At 40.4% G+C, this 18,932-nt stretch overlaps 1 protein-coding gene across 6 annotated transcripts in view; it reads left to right on the forward strand.

Annotated features, from left to right (window-relative positions):
• Positions 1-18,932, forward strand: part of Npas3 (neuronal PAS domain protein 3) — an 836,969-nt gene that overhangs the window by 393,497 nt on the left and 424,540 nt on the right. For 3 of the 6 annotated variants that reach the window (XM_036205811.1, XM_036205806.1, XM_036205810.1), the window contains one exon: positions 8,681-8,763. In XM_036205811.1, coding sequence (XP_036061704.1) covers positions 8,681-8,763 — 83 coding nt within the window. The remainder of the gene's footprint in view (positions 1-8,680; positions 8,764-18,932) is intronic. The other 3 variants (XM_036205807.1, XM_036205808.1, XM_036205809.1) reach the window with 1 other exon arrangement.

An 18,932-nucleotide genomic window follows, 5' to 3' on the forward strand; every position in this document is an offset into this window, starting at 1 on the left:
ACTGTAGTTCATCTGTCCTGTGACCTCACTGCAGACTTCCCTTTCTCCCACTCTCCCATCTTGGCTTCAGTTACCCATTTGCTGCTTTTTATTCCTTTGCCCGTCTGTCTCCACATAGTATTCTGTTTCTCTGGAGAGTCAGCATGGTACCTTCTCATTAGTATGCACTTTAATACAGTGCCTAGGCACAGCAGAGAGACTCAACAAATACTTTGCACAGACACTTTTACATTCTTTTAGAAATGGGAATGGAGGCTTGCAATCAGGTCAACGAGGCTAGTGTCTTTCCATAGTACCGCATGCCTCTATTGATTTATTGTATGGTTGAGCATTGGAAATGGATCAGAGTGACCGGAAGAGCAAGTACAGGTGTTCTTTGACCCAGCATCCCCTGGCCCCGCTGCTTTGTGAACTGATGGTTTCTCTGGCAGAGAAACAAGTTACTCAGTGTGCTGCCAGGCTTTGGTGTGGCCCAATAGCCCAAGAGAAAAGGAGGAGCAAGAGAGGGGAAGGGAGAGAGAGGCAAGAGAGAGGAGAAGGAAAGGATGGAGGAATGCGTGAATGGAGAGAGAAAGCAGAGAGGGCAGGACACACTGCCTTCTTCTTTCTACAGAAGAAAACAAGCTGCTTCCTACAGATTTGTGGTTTCTTTATCCCTCTTCGTATCTGTGGCCTGGGAAACCAAAGGCTGATGGAATCGTGAGGGTGTGCCTGGCTCACCTCAGTAATTGGAGCAGGTGACGTAAAAGTCATAACATAAAGCTTTGGGGTCCGATTGAGAGAAAGGAGGCAACTGTTGGAGCCCCTTGGTTTGCCAGCCATGCAGCGGGCACAGGCTGACTGGTAATGGCCACCCCTCTGACTGGGAGGTGGAGCCTGCACCTGTCTGGTGCCCAGGAAGTTAGCAGGAACTGCAGGTGGGAAGCAGCACTCTTAGATGGTTTTCAAAATGAGAGGTCAAGAATCTCACCACCTGTCCCTTGAAGGGACAGCACCAAACCTGACTCCCATTAAAAGTTTACAGTCTGAAAAATAATTTCAGTGTATTCACGGAAGGTGCTTCCCTCCAACCAAAGGACAAGCTCATGCTATTCAGATCCCCAAAGGGGGAATCTTCTTTGTTTTCTTTTGGAGAGCTAGAGGTCAAGGAAGATGTGATACCTTTCTGATAGCCCTGTCCCACATACCTGGAGCAGGTGGTCTGTAGCATGATGTGCTCCTGAGAAGAGGCATTTACACAAGATGAGAGACCTCTAAACTATAGCCTGATGTTTGTACAGGAAACTGAGTAACATTCTGTCAGGATGGCGTGTAGGCTTGTAGCTTTCCACATAACTCATATGCTCTCCCAACACATGTGTCTGCATCCCTCAGGGAACTCTGTCTGGATCACTGTCAGGTCCTGAGTCAGGAGAGTGCCAGTCTCCCAGAGAGGCCCAAGGTGTATTTGCTAACGTATTCCTGAGCTAGAATAAATGAGTTCGTATCATCCTGCTGAGTTCATAGGCAATAAAACTCAAGACTCCTGTCTCCTGCTTCTTCATCTTGTTGCCCCTTTATAACCGCCCCCCCCCCAAGATGAGAGCAACCCAATACTTGCTGTATCTCTGGGAATCTACAGGGAGGAATTGATTGTTTGTTTGACTGATTTTTTTAACCTTGTATTTATTTTCTAATGAAAATTAAGAAACTCTGATTTCTTCCACTGTATGAAGGAATTGAATTGTTAACTCTAATACATCCAAAAGCAAGTTTATGAAGCCAGTAAATATACCCAGAAACATTGTGAGTTCTTTTAAGTAGTTCTGGACTAAAGTCCTTGATAAACAGTACCATACCTACATTGTGCGTGTATGTTTATTTTAGTTACACATGCAGTTGTTTTAAAATAATTAAGGAAGTGAAATTGCAGTGAATGGGTGATGAGTACAATTTATCAAAAAAGTTCTCAGAATTTGTAGCAATTATTTTAGGAGTCTTAGGAAGATAAAGCATGACCTTGAGCCAGGCTATGGTTGCACACACCGTTGATCCCAGCACTTGGGAGGCAGAGGCAGGGCAGATCTCTGCGTTTGAGGCCAGCCTGGGTCTACAGAGAGAGTGCAGTGCCAGAACAGCCAGGGCTACACAGAGAAACCCTGTTTCAAAATAAAACAAACAAAACCCATGATCTTGAAGGGTTGCTCCTCTCTCATATCCCCTGGCATCTCTAAAGGAACCTGTCATGTCCCTCACGCCCTGGGGCTCAGCCAAGCTGTGGACCATGCCTGTGTTTTCCTGAGGACTCGCCCTCAGAGACTTTGATGGTGAAGGGCATCCTGAGATGCTGTCACTCCAAACACTGCTTCAGCCACTGCCTTAAGAATTCCATTGTCGGGCAGAGCCAGGCAGATCTCTGTGAGTTCGAGGCCAGCCTGGACTACAAAGCGAGTTCCAGGACAGCCTCCAAAGCTACAGAGAAACCCTGTCTCGAGGGGAAAAAACAAACAAACAAACAAACAAACAAACAAACAAACAAGAATTCCATTGTCAAGGGAAAATGTGGGTTCTGCCATCAAATGCTGACCACCCTGTAAGTGACCTTCTGAGGACCTTACTACGAGCGAACCCCCAGATTGTTAGGCAAAGGCCATTTTATCATCTTGTTAGCTAGAGGTGTTGCAATGCCTACTAAGGAACTCTTATTTCCTCCAGGGGAAATGAGAAGTGAGGTGTAGGAAGTGAATATTTTGACGGGAACCTTTCCACCACAATGAAGCTGTGATTTGTTGATGATCAAGTATAGGAAAACCTGGTGAAGAGAGACAGAGAATTTGGATGCCATTTCACACTTCATACTATGCCATTTTGAAACGGAAAATTGCAAGCAGTTTTGCAAACATCATAGGAATACAGTCAGTTCTTAGAGTGAGAAGTAGAACCATTCTCCTCACTAGCCGGGCCTATTGAACAAGGGCATTTCCCTGATGCTGTGGTGGCTGGAAGCAAACCATGCATGGTTTCTTTCCTCCTGGTTCAGCCACCCATTGGTAAGCACTAAAACTTCCAGTCAGACTGTCCCTCGTTCTCTCAATGAACTCACCCCATACTTAAATTTCCCCAATGCTTTCAACCCATACTTAAAATGTGGAAGAAATTTCAATGTGTTGCATCAGAGAGCTTTCCAATTAGCATAAGACTGCTTGAAGTTTCAATTATTTCCTTATGATTAAATATCTCTTTTTCCTGGATTGATCGTACTCTATAATGTGTGATAGATTCTGGGATTCAGATTATGAACTTAAAAAAAATGAAATGTGAATTTAAAAATAAGTTTCAGCATATAGGGAGGGTTTTCTCCTTGTAATTATTTTTAATTTTTTACTCTTATTTATTTCATTTTATATGCATAAGTATTTGTTCTGTATGTACACATGCACATCCCAAGCATACCTGGTGCCAGTGCAGGCCAGAAGAGAGCATCAGATCCTCTGGAACCGGAGTTACAGATCTTTTGACCTACCATGTGGATGCTGGGAATCAAACCTGGGTACTCTGAAAGAATAGCAAGTGTTCTAAACCACTGAGCCATCTTTCTAGCCCCTTATTTTTATTTTATTTTTTTGAGACAAGGTCTCTCTATGTAGCCCTGGCTATCCTGACACTCACTATATAGATCAGGCTGGCCTCAAACTCAGAGATCTTCCTGTTTCTGCCTCCGGAGTGCTGGGATTAAAGGTTTGTGCCACCCATGCCCGGCTCTTGACATTATTTTCAGTTGGATCTTCAAATACCTGATTAACAATGCAATAACCATTTTTCTTCTCTGGCCTAAACTTTTAATGTCAGCAGCTAAACTTGGCGCGAGCACTTTGGTAGAACCTTATGAGTATTGGTTTTCAGTCTTTGCCAGATGCACAGCATGAGAACACCACGTGTCTTCCACAGTGTACCTGGCCTTTCAATTGCAGCTTTAGTTATAGCCCTGCTGGGAGTAATCTGGACTGAGCCCTGTTCCCATGCCTTTTCTTCAAACTGGTAATTTCCTGTATGTAAGGCATACTCAAAAACACCAAAGAGGTTAGTGAATTGGAGGAGGTTGTAGACACTGGGTAGAACTGTATGGACTACATTCATACTTAAAATTTGGTCTGATGTTACATGAAGATGTGGGATTTCTCAATAGTCACACAGTTAGACAGACCACATACACACACATACACACACACACACACACACACACACACACACACACACACACACACATCTGTACCTTATAAACTATTATAGCCCCTGAGAAAACTTTTTCTGGCTCCCCTGGCCCTCCATTGTGGGCCACGAATTGAGATTGTTCAAGGGAAATCCCTTTTCTCTTCCTGGTAGCCATAGAAAGACTCATTAAGCATTCTGTCCTCCATTCTCTCCTAGACCCTGGCTTTGCTGAGCCCAAGTGCTACATACAGCTCAGGGAGTGAGGTCTGCAGATGCCTTTAAGCTTGTCTGTTGGGCCTCCCTTCCCCCAAACTCAGTGTGGGAACAGAGATTGCTCCATGCATGAAGGATTCAGAGGGCAGCCATGGGAGGTGGTCAGGCACAAAGCTCGCCTTTTCTCCAGGTGTGTGTGTGTGGGGGGCCCATTCTTGAGAGGTTGCCAGGAGAACTTAAGGGCAGCATTGGCTTGGGAGCTGGGTCACTGAATTAGGAAATGGGGTGAGATTGACTTCAAATGATCTTCGTGTCAACCAAAGTCTACTGTTTCCTGTGTGACGCTCTTCACTGTGGAAGACCTTTCTCCTTTCCTGAGTGAACCCTTCTTTGGCAGCAGGCTCTCTGCAGCTCTCTGCCTGTGGTTGCCCCCTGCATTATGAACTATGCTGGTGAGGGCCGTGCATGCAGAAGGCTAGGAAGGAAAAGGGCAAAGCAGGCCTCAAGGCAACCAGAGCCCAGGACTTCTCTCCTTTCATTATGTGTGTCTACTGAGCTGTCCTGTTTCTACTTCTAATGGATTCTTCCATGGCAAGTTGACCTTTCGGCTGAATAGGTCAAACTCCCACTGAGTGCTAATCCCCAGCCTTCCTCACTTTATCCCTGGAGGCATGGAGCACCAGTTCTGAATTATGACTGGGTGGGGTATATTTTTGAGAGAGGGTTGTTTTGTTATTGCACAGAATTAATTCTTAGGGACCACCGTATGTGGTTATAACAGGGTCCAGAGTAGAATATTTTGGCTGACATTCTTGAGGGGCAAAACTAATTTTTTAAGTCTGTGTTTTAAACTGGTTTCCATGGATGCCTTCTACCTTCTGATGAGAGCTAGGCCAAGTGCCTCGTCCTCACAGCTTCTCATATCACAATGGATTTCTGAAACATAAGACCAGGATTTCCTAAGCTAATTTCTTTGAAAAAAATGCTTTCTCCTGTACATCTCTTCCTTTTAAAAGCTCTAAATCTCTGGGTGCTCCCTTTTCAGCCTTTATAAAATATGAGATAATGGTGCTTTTTAAGGATAACTTTATGCTGGGTCCAGTCTTAAGCAACAGATTTTTCTTGTATTTGTTAACTGAGTCCCAACACTAGTCCCCACTTCCTAGCTAGAGATTTTCAGCACCCAGTGGGCACTTAAGCAGATGTTGAGTAGAGTTTTAAGTTGAATTATATGGTGTGCTTGCTTGCTTTGAACCGTTTGTATATGCTGTCCAGACCATTCATCTCTCCTTTCTGTGCGTTAGTGGCAGTCTTCACAGACAATGGAACGTAGTCTCCATTTATTTAGGAATGTTCTGCTTATGAATGTTTTTTTTTTTATTAATTTAGTGCTATTTCAATTTCAGAAAGTAGTCACTTAACTAAATAAACTGATAAATGAAGTATATCAGCAGGTGGAATGGGAAAAAAAAAGTCTAGTACTTTGGCACTGTTGTGTGGGAGCTACCAAATGAACCTGGAAAGTGTAACCTTTTAGAAGAGAAGAGATAGGGGCATAGTCACAAAGCCAGTCACCATGCTGACGACAGTAGACCTCACTGAGGTCATGCCCTTCAGTCAGTCCTCTTGGCGTTCATGATACTCTGCAAACACAGTGACATCAGTGGAAGAAAGACAGAATAACTGTTTCCCTTGTCCCAGTGTTATAAGCCTACCAATTCTCAAAGTGCGGAGTACCAAAGGAGGTGTGCAGGAGAGGTCCATATTTAACATCTCTTCAGTTACCAATAATGCCAGAGTTAAAGCAGGGCTCCTACCAGGGGCATAATGGGCTCCTGTTTAACATATTTATGTTGGTTGTAAAATTAGGAGCTGTCATTACAGCCCCACATCACCTGCATAAGTGCAAAACAGATAAATCAAGAGGAGTTCTAGCGTCATAAAAACGCCATTGAATAGAATATCATGAAACCACTTTCAGAATACTGGGATATTGTGCTAGCGTGTGCTGGGATACACACTGAGCCTTCTAGAGGATTTGGAGAACAAAGAATAACTGCTTGGGTCAGAGTCAAGAATGTGAGACCTGATGAAGTCATCCTTTTGTAGACCAACCTGAGCACTGGTGAAGGAAAGGCAGGAAAAGAAAGGCCAGCAGAAGCCAGGCTTGCATAATCCCTGTGCGCTATTCAAGACAACTGTTTTTGGGGCTTCTAGAAGCATTTGAGCTGCTGTCTGCTGTTGCTAGAGCTTGCCTTGTGGGCCTTCTAGTAAATAAAGGCTTCCTTACATTCCCGAGATGCTCGAGGGCTCTCTAAAGTCACAGGGTCTGGTACTTTCAGCCCCACCTTATTGAGTTATTCATAGAATACTTTCTGCTCTCTGAAGTCCACATTAATCCTACTTTAAATGGCATGCAGTTATTTATTTCACGGCTTGTGATCGAAAATCTCCCCAAATTCTGAACTATTAATAAACTCTGAATCATAATTACTGCCTCCAATAGGGAGTGGACATTTTAGAAGTTTTCAGCTCCCCTCTTCTCCCTCCTAAAAACCACCCATCCCCATAATCTTAAAAAAAAAAAAAAAAGCTGCAGATTTTATTCATGTGGGATCATTCACACCAAGCTACCATAATGTGCAATTAGCACTCTAGAGACTGAAAACAGTATTCAGCAAGACAGCTGCATTATCAAAAATGCCAAAGGAGTTTTGAAGGGAGTAATGTGCATGTTAGAATAGAAAATTAATCAGAAGCACATGCACACACATACACAGCAGTGCTACTTAAATGTATTTAAATATGAAAAAGTAAAATCCTATGTCTGCACCTATGATAAAGACTAATCTCAGCAGAGAAATGTGGTTTCTCCCCATTTGAAAATTATTAGTTGTGTGTTTTACTTCTGAAGGAAACAGGGATATGGAACTCGAGGTTCCAGCTGGAATATTCTTTAATAATCATCACTCTTCAATTATATTTTATAAAAAATTTTCCATTGAGAAAATGTCTCTTTCCCTTTTCTCTTGCAGCAAAAATGGCACTTGGCGCTCATGCTATTTTCAAAGTGCCTTTCAGATATGTCCTCTTGGTAATTGGAGTAGGCTTCCTGTGTCTACACGGCACAATAATTGTGTGCATTTGTGTTGCAACTCTACTCAGCTCTTGTTAGGAGCAATTGGTGTGGCAACCAAAATGAAGTGGCATTTCTCTAGTACCAATTTACAGAACTGTCTTGTCCACCAGCTGAAAGAGGCTTTAGCTGTGAGGAAGCAAGGGCTTTCAACTTTGTTTTCTTTTAGTTCCTGAGTGTGAAGAAGCAGGACGATCATGGAGAATCGTTCTTGTCAGAAATGTAGAAAAGCTCTAACCATGTCCTTTCTTAAATCTCTGTAAAGCAAACAGGTATTTACAATACTTGAGGATCTAGACGAAATAGTAAACACCCCATAGAACAGCAAACTGGCAGTGCACATTTAAAATACTGGAAAGAAGGGACCCTCAATTCTGGGTTCCATCCATGCTGTGTCTGAAGAGCATGTTTGTTATGAGGTCTCTTTGAGTGGTAGGTGCCATGCAGCATGCTGCCCCTCGGGAAGGAGAACGGTGATGATTGGCATCTCCAGACCAGAGACAGCCACTGATGAAAGTGTGTGCTGACCAGGGTCCATCTGAACTGCTTGCTGGCCTTGTAGAATAGTCACATGCGTACTCGGAGATACGGAAGCCACTCTTCATCACACCAGTGTAAATGCCCTTAAAGAAACTCTGTCCTCTGACACATGACTCTTTGCAAGTTGTGATGAACTTACATATTAAGAAATACTAGATGTGTGTCCTGTTTGGGATTTTAGAGTTTATCTTACTCTAGCATGGAGTGGGGGTTGGGACTATTGCTACTTATACTTAAAAATAACAATGTCATAATTTATAGAAAAACTATATTTATTTGTTCTGAAGAAATATGAACATTTGTGTGTTTTTACCTCAATATAGGAAAAACTATCTAAAAGGTAAAATGTTAAGTCTGGAGTGTTTTGAGTTTTTCCTTGTTTGTTTGAAGTTTGTAGATACTGATATTCAGACGAAACTTAGACTTAGGTTCCAACAGCTCAGAACCCAAAGGGACAGTGGGCAGTGTTTCCTCCAGAACTCGCTGATGCTGTAAGAGAGTGGGGATGCAAATGGAGAGAGAGTAAGCTGAAAATCTGAAATCAGAACTCCAACTCAATTGTTTTTCTTCTTCTTCTCTCTCTCTCTCTTTTCTTTCAAGTTATAGGTGCACAGCGAAGGCGGAGCCCCAGCGCACTAGCCATTGAAGTATTTGAAGCACATCTGGGAAGCCACATTCTGCAGGTACCCCCAAAACATCTCCCTTCCATCTTATCAAGAAAATCTCATATTTGTAATCTTCTTGTCCATGATTTTAAATTTCTGATACATATTTGATTACTGTTACTTTATCTTGGAATTCACAAATTCTTATGAATTTGTTTTTTTTTTTTTTCTTTTTAGAAAGTCATTCCCTGAGGGAAAATTAATGAGAAAGGGAGGGCAAGTATTATCTGTGCTGTAATAATTTAGGTGAATTGTACTCAGCTGATGCACACTGTGTAGTGACGGGCTGTTCCCAGAGTGATCATGTGTGTGTCCCCTGAGCTACATATTGCTTTCCAAAGAGCAGAGTTTTGTTGTGGAAGTACTGTGGCATTTGTGTGCGTGTGTGTGTCGTGAAACTTCAGTTCTTTGCTTGAGTTTGTCTTTGTTAAATGCTTCCAGTCCTCCTCAATGTTTGCCTCCTCAAATTAGAAAACTGCTTAGTGTGGATTTTTAAGCCTCTATTTAAGTAAGGGGCTCTAATAATAATTGGTTTTGCTGGCACATTTCATGATAAATAAATGGGAAAGGTACTAGAATGAGGCCGTAGTTCTCCAGTGCAGAAGAAAATCCATCCCCCGGCTCAGCATTTTACTTAACTACCTGACTATCATCTTAAGATTATACCATCTGTTTATTGCATCCACCTTCACCCTTGGACCACTGTTCCACGTTGTCCAGAATAACGTTGAGAAGATGTTGTAATGCTTTCTAGATTCTTATCCATTCAGAGCTAAGCAAGGGAATAGCCAGAAGATGGCCCTTCGTAGCGTTGGATCTAGAAGGTTATCCCCCTAAATTTTGTACACGAGGAATACATTCCATATTTCTTCTTGAGAAGAGTCAGGTGTAGTCACAGCTGTTAGTTCTCTAGCCCCTTGACTGATAGCTTGGGAATCCCGCCCCTTGTGTGTTCAAAGGAAATACTCTCCACCTCCACCTAGATTTACCAAGTCTACTGGGTCAAGGAAAGAAATGTGTTCTCTCACAGGCCTCCTGCAAGAATTTGTTGTGTGAAAAAATCATAGACTACAATGGAAAATTTAAGCCACTGCAGTGTCTTGCCTTAATTTTGCCAGAATATTCTGTTTCTGATTCTCATTAATATCTATTATTATCTCAGAAGGGGTGTTTCTTGAGTCGCCATAAAGGAAGCTGCATACATATTTAGACTCACCTTCATAGTAACTCTGGGTTCATTTTAAGGATACAGAAAGGATCACATTTCTCTTTAGACCTTGTGATTTTTAATCTTTTTCTTTCCTGTACATGATTTGTTCAGGATTGGGATCTCTATTACATGTTCTATATAGACTGGTACAAATATATTATTGGATTCTTTTGTGATACAGGGCTATTGCTACTTAGATTCTGATACATTCAGTCTTATACTTAGTCATTGAGAGAGTAGTTCAGACAGTAGCTCTAGATTGTTGTTTTCTGAGTTCAAAGTCCTTTACAGGGGTGTAATTTAGAAGTTGCAATAGTTTAAAACTAATGGAACACTTAAGAGCATAGACTGATTGCAATTTGGTGTAAACACCTCATATAGGGAGACTATTCCAAATACTTGCTCAACACCATGCTTTATGTAGAGAACAGGGCCTTGAAGAGGAGACTATTGGTTTCTCATTACTTTTGGTTGGTTTATATTGTCCTGAGACATCGCACTATAAGAGAAGCCTTTATAGCTGGGTATTACTTGTGGGGAGACTGAGCACAGTCATGAGCATGACCTAGAAATCATGTTACATGAAGAGCTGCAAAGAACCCAGAGAAACTGGAGAACATGTAATTTAAAGAGGACAGTACTTCCCTGTCTGTGTATTGGAAGAACTTTATTGAAAGCAATACTATACTGACAATGTCCTCAGAGCATAGTGGGAAAAAAAGGAATGAATGCAGATTAAAGTTAAAACAACAACAACAACAAGAACAACAACAAAAAACACTCTCTTATCATAAAGGTCCTAGATACACCTGACCATATGTGAACTGTTTGGAGATATTGGCTTTAAGGGGATAGATGGGTGGCTTGATAAATACCATCAAGGCAAGATACTCAAGCACAGGTGAATTATCTGATCTTGAAATTGCCTTGGAAATGAGAGCTTCTCATATCATTTGATTTTAACATGGTGGTTGTGAGTGGAAGAAGAACGTAAGGGTCTGAGCAGAACTTTATGGTACTAGACTTAGGGGTGGTCATAGCAAGAAGAGCCCTTGTCAAGTTCTCTTTAGTTATCTGCCCAACTAGCAAGGAAATCGTCTTATCCACAGATGAGTGCCAGTACCACAGCCAGCAAAGTATCAGTGTTGCAAAAGCTTAAGATGGCTCCATATATTTTGTTTTGAAAAGATCTGTGGTAGACTCATGGATTGGTAGAATCTGGAGAGAGGTTCTTCCTTCCTTTCTGACCCATCCATCCCATGCAAATAGCTGACAAAACCTCTGGCATTCAGATGATAGGTCTGATCTCTGACCTTATGATTTATAGTAATTGACCATCCCACCAGAGTTTCAGACACTGAACAGAAACACAAAATCTGCTACATGGGGCTGCTGTTTTGAATTAGCTTACATTCATTTAAAGGAAGGAAATAAGCTTCATAAAATTAGAAATGTTATGGTGGTTGAGTATAGTGGGAATCTGAACTAGCCAAGTTCTAATTTGCCCATAAGACATAAAAGATGGGATCTCAAAGTTGTTGATAAATGAGAAGTTTCTTAGGCAGAGGCAATAGAATAACATTCCAACCAAACCCAACATGAAATGCAAACAGATGCAGGCAAATACTTGCAGACCTCATTTGAAGAACTATTGTGATGTTTGATATGATGGTCATTTCACTTGAACAGGAAGTGCATGAGTGGTGAAGGTGGAGAAATCGTGCACACCAAGTATTACAAGCCAACTGAGCTAACTTACGAGGTGCAAGTTCCATTTTCTAAATAGTGATGATCCTATGGGGAAGGTTTTTATACAAGAAGGAACAAGGAAAGGTTTAGGTTTATCAAACCACAGTATCTAGGAGTGTGAGAGTTGTTAGAACCTGATATAAAATAGCCCAAGACAGAAAGTGAAGATGTCTACGTAAGGTAGGGCCCTGTGGATGGACAAAAGTATAGAGCTGAGGCAGTCATTAGCACATGGACATTAAGGACAAGTGAATGGTACAGGGTTGATAACACAGAGACCCTATAGGTTAAGGTAACCTTATCTGATGATCCCTTCCCTTAGGGGTTTTGGAAGACATTTTCTCTCAAAAAGCGGAGTTGATACTAGGTAAGGAGTTGAAATTCTAGGCACAATCTTAGTTTAAAGCACTATGGAGCCTAGGGTTGAAAAGGGGACTTGGAATTCGAAATCAGTAGAGCATAAATGGCTGATAAATATAATCAAGGGATGGATTGAAGACCTGTAGAAGTGATGCGGAGGAAAAAGAGAATATGGAAAAGCATCTCTGGTGCATGTGGTCAGTTCGAGGCAAGAAAAATGAGGCAGGAGGTGGCAGAGATTGACCTTGCTAAAGAAAGGATTCTAATAATCCCCAGGTACAGATAGTAAGTCCTTCAGTAAGATAATCACTCAGTGGTTTTGTCCATGAAAACCATTGCATAGAAGGATGAGGCTTGGAAGGAAAGCCTAACAAGGTCCAGGGAGGAGGGACGAGAATCTAGATGGTTATGGTAGAGTCGAATGACAGCCAAGAAAGTGATGTCCAAGTAAAATAGTTTTGCATGTGGTGAAAATATGTTTGTATGATCGAGCACTTTTTGAGTATTGGAAACTAATTCTATTTCTGTCCTTCTTTATGCAATAAATATCTCATATTCATATCATCTACCTGCACTGAATCATTGTCATTGTTATCCATATAACATTGTTATCCATGATATCCATATATCATATGAATGTTTCACAGTTTATTTAATCAGTTTACTGGCACTGGATATTTTGACTGTAACTAAAAATTTCTACTGCAAATACCAACTGTTGTGGGCACAAATGTGCACTCCTGTGTGTGTGTATGTGTGTGTGTGTGTGTGTGTGTGTGTGTGTGTGTGTGTGTTTCAATTATCAAAGTGTACTCCAGGTGGGTAATAGCATGAATGTATTGAAATTTTGCTAGTCTCATATATTATGCTAACTTCCATTTTCTATGTCATTGAGTGCTCATTTTATATACATATATATATGTATGTATGTGTGTATGTGTATATACATAAACATATGTGTGTGTACATATGTATATGTATGTATGTATGTATGTGTGTGTATGTATGTGTGTGTGTGTGTGTGTGTATATATATATATATATAATCATGATTATGAACATTTTTAGAGTGAGGAAGCTAAGGCATAGAAAAGTTAAATAACTCAAGCCCATGTCTGTTTGGGAACCAGAGTTGAATCTGGATCCAGGATACTGCCACAAGGTTAAGGTGGTACCCAGAAAACAATAAAGGCAATCTAAAACACAGTGGTAATAAAAGGGGAGAATTAAGATATTTATAGCTAGAGTGAAGTAGGAAATGGATCAAATTGTAGGGGTGAGGTCACTTCAAAATGCCAATGTAGGGTTCAGGAAATGCCTGAGGCTTCATGACATGCCAAACCTCTGTGCTACCTGTGCCCACAGCTGTTTCATTGAAATATAGACCAAGTACCTCATGGGGTTTAGAGATGAAGAAAGCCTTCTTTATTTTGTTTTGGGTGTGTCCATGCTGTCAAGGAAATAAATGCTTTGAATATATCAGTATTATATTAATATTTAATATTATATTAACACAATTATTAACATTAATTATTTATAACTATATTCTTAAATAATATTAATATGCTAATATAATTCACTGTATGTCCTTTCAGGAAAAATACTTTGTGAACTTTCTTAAAATTTGATCAGATCAGTAAAATTTGTAAAAGGAAAAATTCTAAACTTTGTGATGATTTTCTTCTGTGAAATTCTCTCTCTCTCTCTCTCTCTCTCTCTCTCTCTCTCTCTCTCTCTCAGCATGTCTGATTGTTGTGTCTGATGGTTCAGTACTGGCACATGCAGGCAAGATTAAGGGCAAGTGTTATGTGGTGTGTACCTCAAGGGCCACTGTGCACAGAGCCTTACCACTGACTGCCACCACTAGAATAGATCCAGGGGACCTGCAGTTTTCAAGCATCCACGGGACAGCTGCAGGCTCATGGGATGTCAGCCCTGCAAGTGTGAGGCTGCAAAGGGGCCCAAGTCAAGATGTGTAGTTTCGTTGACTTTTATGAGATAGATGGGAAACCCCGTCTTGGAAGCTGAAGATTGCACATTTTATGGCAGGTCAAGTAAGAGTCCCAGCACTTTGGGAGGTCATCACAGGGACCTTTACCAAACACATGCATGTGACTATGAATTCGGCTCCTGCTTTTCAAATTCTCTTTGGACATATTGTTCTTAATTAAGCTTTCCTTCCCATAAAGAAGTACAAGCGGGCCCCCTTGAGGCAGCTCATCAGGAAAAGGGTGCCTGCTGCTCATGCCTGACAATGTGAGTTCAATCCCCAGAACCCATGTAGAGGTAGAAGGAGAGAAAGGTCTTTACAGAGTATTCTCTGACCTCCGCACATGTGCCATGACATGTGTGCTTGCACACACACACACACACACACACACACACACAATGAGTAAGAATTTTTTTAAGTACAAATGCTTACTCTTCCAATGGAAGGACCAGGCTGAATATTTACATTTCACTTCATCAAAATTAACACAACACAAGATACCAAATATCATATTTGCAAGTCATAAAATTAACCACTGGAATAGCTTTCCCTCAGGTGCCAGAATTATGAATGGAATGCTTTAATTATCTGTATATTCTTAGCAGAGGACTTGCTTTTTTTATTTTGTAAATAATGTTTATGTCATTCTTGTTGTGATATTGCTTTTTCATATTCCATATTAATATTGCTGTACTCACCTATAAATATTAAGACGATAAAATCAAACCTAGCACCTGCAAAAGTAGGGTACTCTTGCTTCAAGTAAATGAAGAACTTGTGCTTTTGGCAGAAGATGTTGTGGAACAGGTCTAGAATAAACTAATTCAGGATTTATATTCCAATTGTTTTCCATGCTTTGAAGTTTAGATAATAGAATGCACCAGAATCATGATTAGTTGGTCCATCTTAAAGAATTATTAGACAAATGAGAACATATGGTTTTCTACCAGAAAAGATTTTTTTAAAGTGTGTGTGTGTGTATGTGTATGTGTGTATATGTGTGTATATGTGTGTATGTGTGTATATGTGTGTATGTGTATATGTGTGTATGTGTGTATATGTGTGTATGTGTATGTGTGTATATGTGTGTATGTGTGTGTATATGTTGTATATGTGTGTATGTGTGTATATGTGTGTATGTGTGTGTATATGTGTGTATGTGTGCGTGTATATGTGTGTATGTGTGTATATGTGTGTATATGTGTGTATATGTGTGTGTATATGTATATATGTGTGTGTGTGTGTGTATGTGTATATGTGTGTGTATGTATATGTGTGTGTATGTGTGTGCGCGCGTGTGTTCTAATCTAAGTACTCTTAGTTACACTACTCTTTCACTCTCAGAGATAAGCTAATCACAGAGGAAAAACTAAGGATTCTGGTGGAAAAAATACTGTGGAAGCATAGACACTTATAGCATTGTTGAGGATGGGCAGAGGGTGATGACGCTGCTGTAGTTGAACGCTCTTTCAGTTTCCTTCATTTCAGCAAAAAAGATTAAAAGGTCTATTAATACAAGTCAAAAATTGAGCAAGAGCCTGGTAAATGGCTGAGTCACTAAATGTTGCAACACAAGCGTGTGGACCTGAGTGTCATCCCCAGAATTGTGAACAACTGGGTCTGGTGACACACAGCTGTAATCCTAGTGCTTGGGAAGGCAGGCAAGAGAATCTCTACGACTTGGCTGGCTAACCAGCCTAGTGTAATGGCCAGCTCCAGGTTCAAGGAGAGACCTTGCTTCAAACCACAAAGAAGTGATTGACTGAAGAAGATACCCAGTGTGGGCCACAGACCTCCACAAACCAGGGCATACCCATACACATCAAACAAAAACAAAAAGCATCTGATCAGATAGATATCTAAGCAGAAGAAAGTGACTAAACCTACAATGTAACAAAAGCTAATAAAATAGACAAACTATGATTGTATTCCAGGGCTGGCTAGCTTAGTCAGCATTCCGGCTTCCTCTGGGAGTCATGTTTTCAAAGGGACTTGATGAGAGTGACATTAGGTATACTGCTTTATTGATGAGGCAGAATGTCATCTTTGTTTTACTGGAACCTCTAAGTATCAAACAAAGATCTGTGGGAAACTATGTCCTCAGTCCTGATTGTTCCTAGTGAGGTGGTATCTTGCTGGGCATAAGTGCTAAAATAAAATGATTTCTAATAATAGGGGCATTCTAGATTAATCCCTTTAGTTGCGATAGGGTAAGTTGAGAGAGGTGAATGACCCCACAGTCTTGGTATGATCTGGAATGGTAAGAAAATGTAAAACTAAATATAGAAAAAGAGAAAGTTAGTGAATATATTTGCATATGCAAATTAGCTTAATTGATACTGCTTGCCTCTACAGGGATTTTTCATTACAAACTGGAGTGCTACATTGTTCAGCTCATATTGAGTAATTTAGTAACTAATGAGACCAGTTTGCACTAATTTGCATATGATAAATGAGCTTAATTGCAGTAAATAACTTGGAGGCATAATTACTTAATTTTCCTGTGTTGCACGGCTTTTAAGTTCACGTATGAACAACTCAAGATAATTTTGCATATTTAAATTAGTTGCTTTTAAATTTTCTTGAAAAAAAAAAAAAAAAAAGAACACACCTTATCAATTGAGCTGTAAAACAATCGAAAGTAGCAGTTGCAGTCCTTCCATTTTAAAAGAAGATGAAGAAAAGCCGAATTCCTACCTCTGCTGTTCACCTCTCTCACACCTTTACCTCAAGTAAGGTATCAGTTTGGCATTTAGAAAATGTTTTCAGTAGTATAAGTTAATTTGCAACTTCTCTTAGTGACTGGCCTGGGTTACTGGATTTGGGTGAGTTAAACTTTTTGAAATGGAGCTTATGAAAGAGGGGTGACCTGTTTGTTACCTAATTTGGCAAATTCACAATAAGGTGGTGGATTGGCTCTCCCACCTGCAGGGTGCAGCTCACCTTTGTGGCTTCTGTCTATTCAACGACCATGTTGGTATCGCTCACCGAGCCATATCTGGAAAACAAGTATTATATTTTATCAAAGTCTCTAGTCTCAAAATTGAAAAACAGAAGCACTTAAGAGTTGATCTCAGACCATTGTTTCATTATTAATGCATTGCCTTCAATGTTGTTTTAGGCTTAGAAAAATAATTTATTATTCAAAACCAACAGGCCAAATGATTTTGAGAGGATGTATAGTTACAAAAGTTGAAAACCTGTCACTTTTAGAGAAGTTGAAAACCTGTCATTTTAACATTCCTGCTTTAATTCATTATTTATTAAAGCAAAAGATGACATTAATGCTGTTGGTTTTTTTTTTTTATAATGTGAGAAAAGTTAACTCACGAAGCTTTGCTCTAAAAGCTCCCATACCACAGGGTCATAGAAAACACAGGGTAAGTTCTAATGTAGTATCCTTGAACTGTAAAGTCTGAGTCTTTTCTACATGGTGCTCAGAAAGCAAATGGTTAACAGGAGAATGAATGCACAAATTTTACCCCTCAGCCAGCACCCAGGCCTTGTCTCACATCCCCAGCTCAATTGTCAACAGCATCTTCTGGGTAGAGGAGAGGGTAGACAGACTCATTTAAGGTGAATTTCCACATCCAGCCCACTTGAATTCATATCCTAACTGGCTCCTTTTGAAGTGTGGAGATGTGAAGTGCACTCTAGCCCTTGGTGTGCCTCCAATTCCGAAAATGGAGGAAGGAGAAGTAGGCATCATCTTATACCTGGGTTGTAAAATTTGATAAACATCTGTTGGTAGTTTCGTCTCTGTGTTGGATTATCTAGGATAATGTCTATGTTTTTGAGAAATACGGTAATGTCTATCAACAATATTTTCAATATAGAAATATGAGAACATTATCAATAAAATCCTCTTTGGTGAAAGGATAATTTTTCATTGAATACAACAAAATTGGTTCCATTATTAGTATTGGCATTAGGTAGTATCTGCTGTTTCAGAAAAAAACGTGGAAAATTTTACCTCAGATGACAATCTTTCTCTTGATAACCAAGCAAACTGCCAGAATAGTCTATTTAAAGGCAACCGGTAGAAACAGAGCTTGTAAAGAGATTCCAGAATCAAATTATCCTTTAGAATAAATGTGATTGGCTGCTAGTCCTAGATCCTAATATTTCAATTGCTTAGAAAAATGAGAACAACCCACCCATCAGAATTCCAGGAGAACTAGAAAGTAGATCCAGTCACCACCCCTTGATGTAAGTTATGTTAGCATGACATTAAGTCTTCATGTGATGTGCCCTATGCCTGCTGCATAGCATTCATCATCTGACATGTCACAAAGTATCCATCCATGCTCTTATCTGATGGAGAATCCTTCAGAGGAATCTTGGGGTGTATATACATATCATCTGGGCTTTATGGACCTTGCTGACTTTGATTTGCAGAATAAACATTCGCCATAATTTACTAAGAAATACTGTGAGAAGTAGGGGTAGATGACAGGGTTGGAGTTAACTTACTGTGGAGGCAAGTTCGAGTTATTTGTCCAGTTGACTGAAACTAGAAAACGGGTCTTTGTGGTCACAAATCTAATTGTGTCAAGTGCCCTGGAAATAAGACAACAAATAAGAAAGCAGAAAGCTTAGTTCAGCACTCATTTTCTGAACATCTAATAAGTATCTGGTAGAAGAAAATTCAGTAATACAAAAATGAGTCATAGTTTTGCTTCTTAGTGACCCACGTTGAGTGTAGAATCACAGTAGGAAAATCGACTAACACAGTTCCTTTGGTGGGGGGGGGTGCACCTGGATTGCATTTCTGCACTTCATTATATGAACTTGACAAGCAGCATCAACTTCTCACACCTCAGTTTCTTGAATCCCAAATGGAGATAACAATACTTCTTACTTTGCAGAAGGCTACAAG

The sequence above is a fragment of the Onychomys torridus genome, chromosome 14 (assembly GCF_903995425.1).
Source record: "Onychomys torridus chromosome 14, mOncTor1.1, whole genome shotgun sequence".
Taxonomy (NCBI): domain Eukaryota; kingdom Metazoa; phylum Chordata; class Mammalia; order Rodentia; family Cricetidae; genus Onychomys; species Onychomys torridus.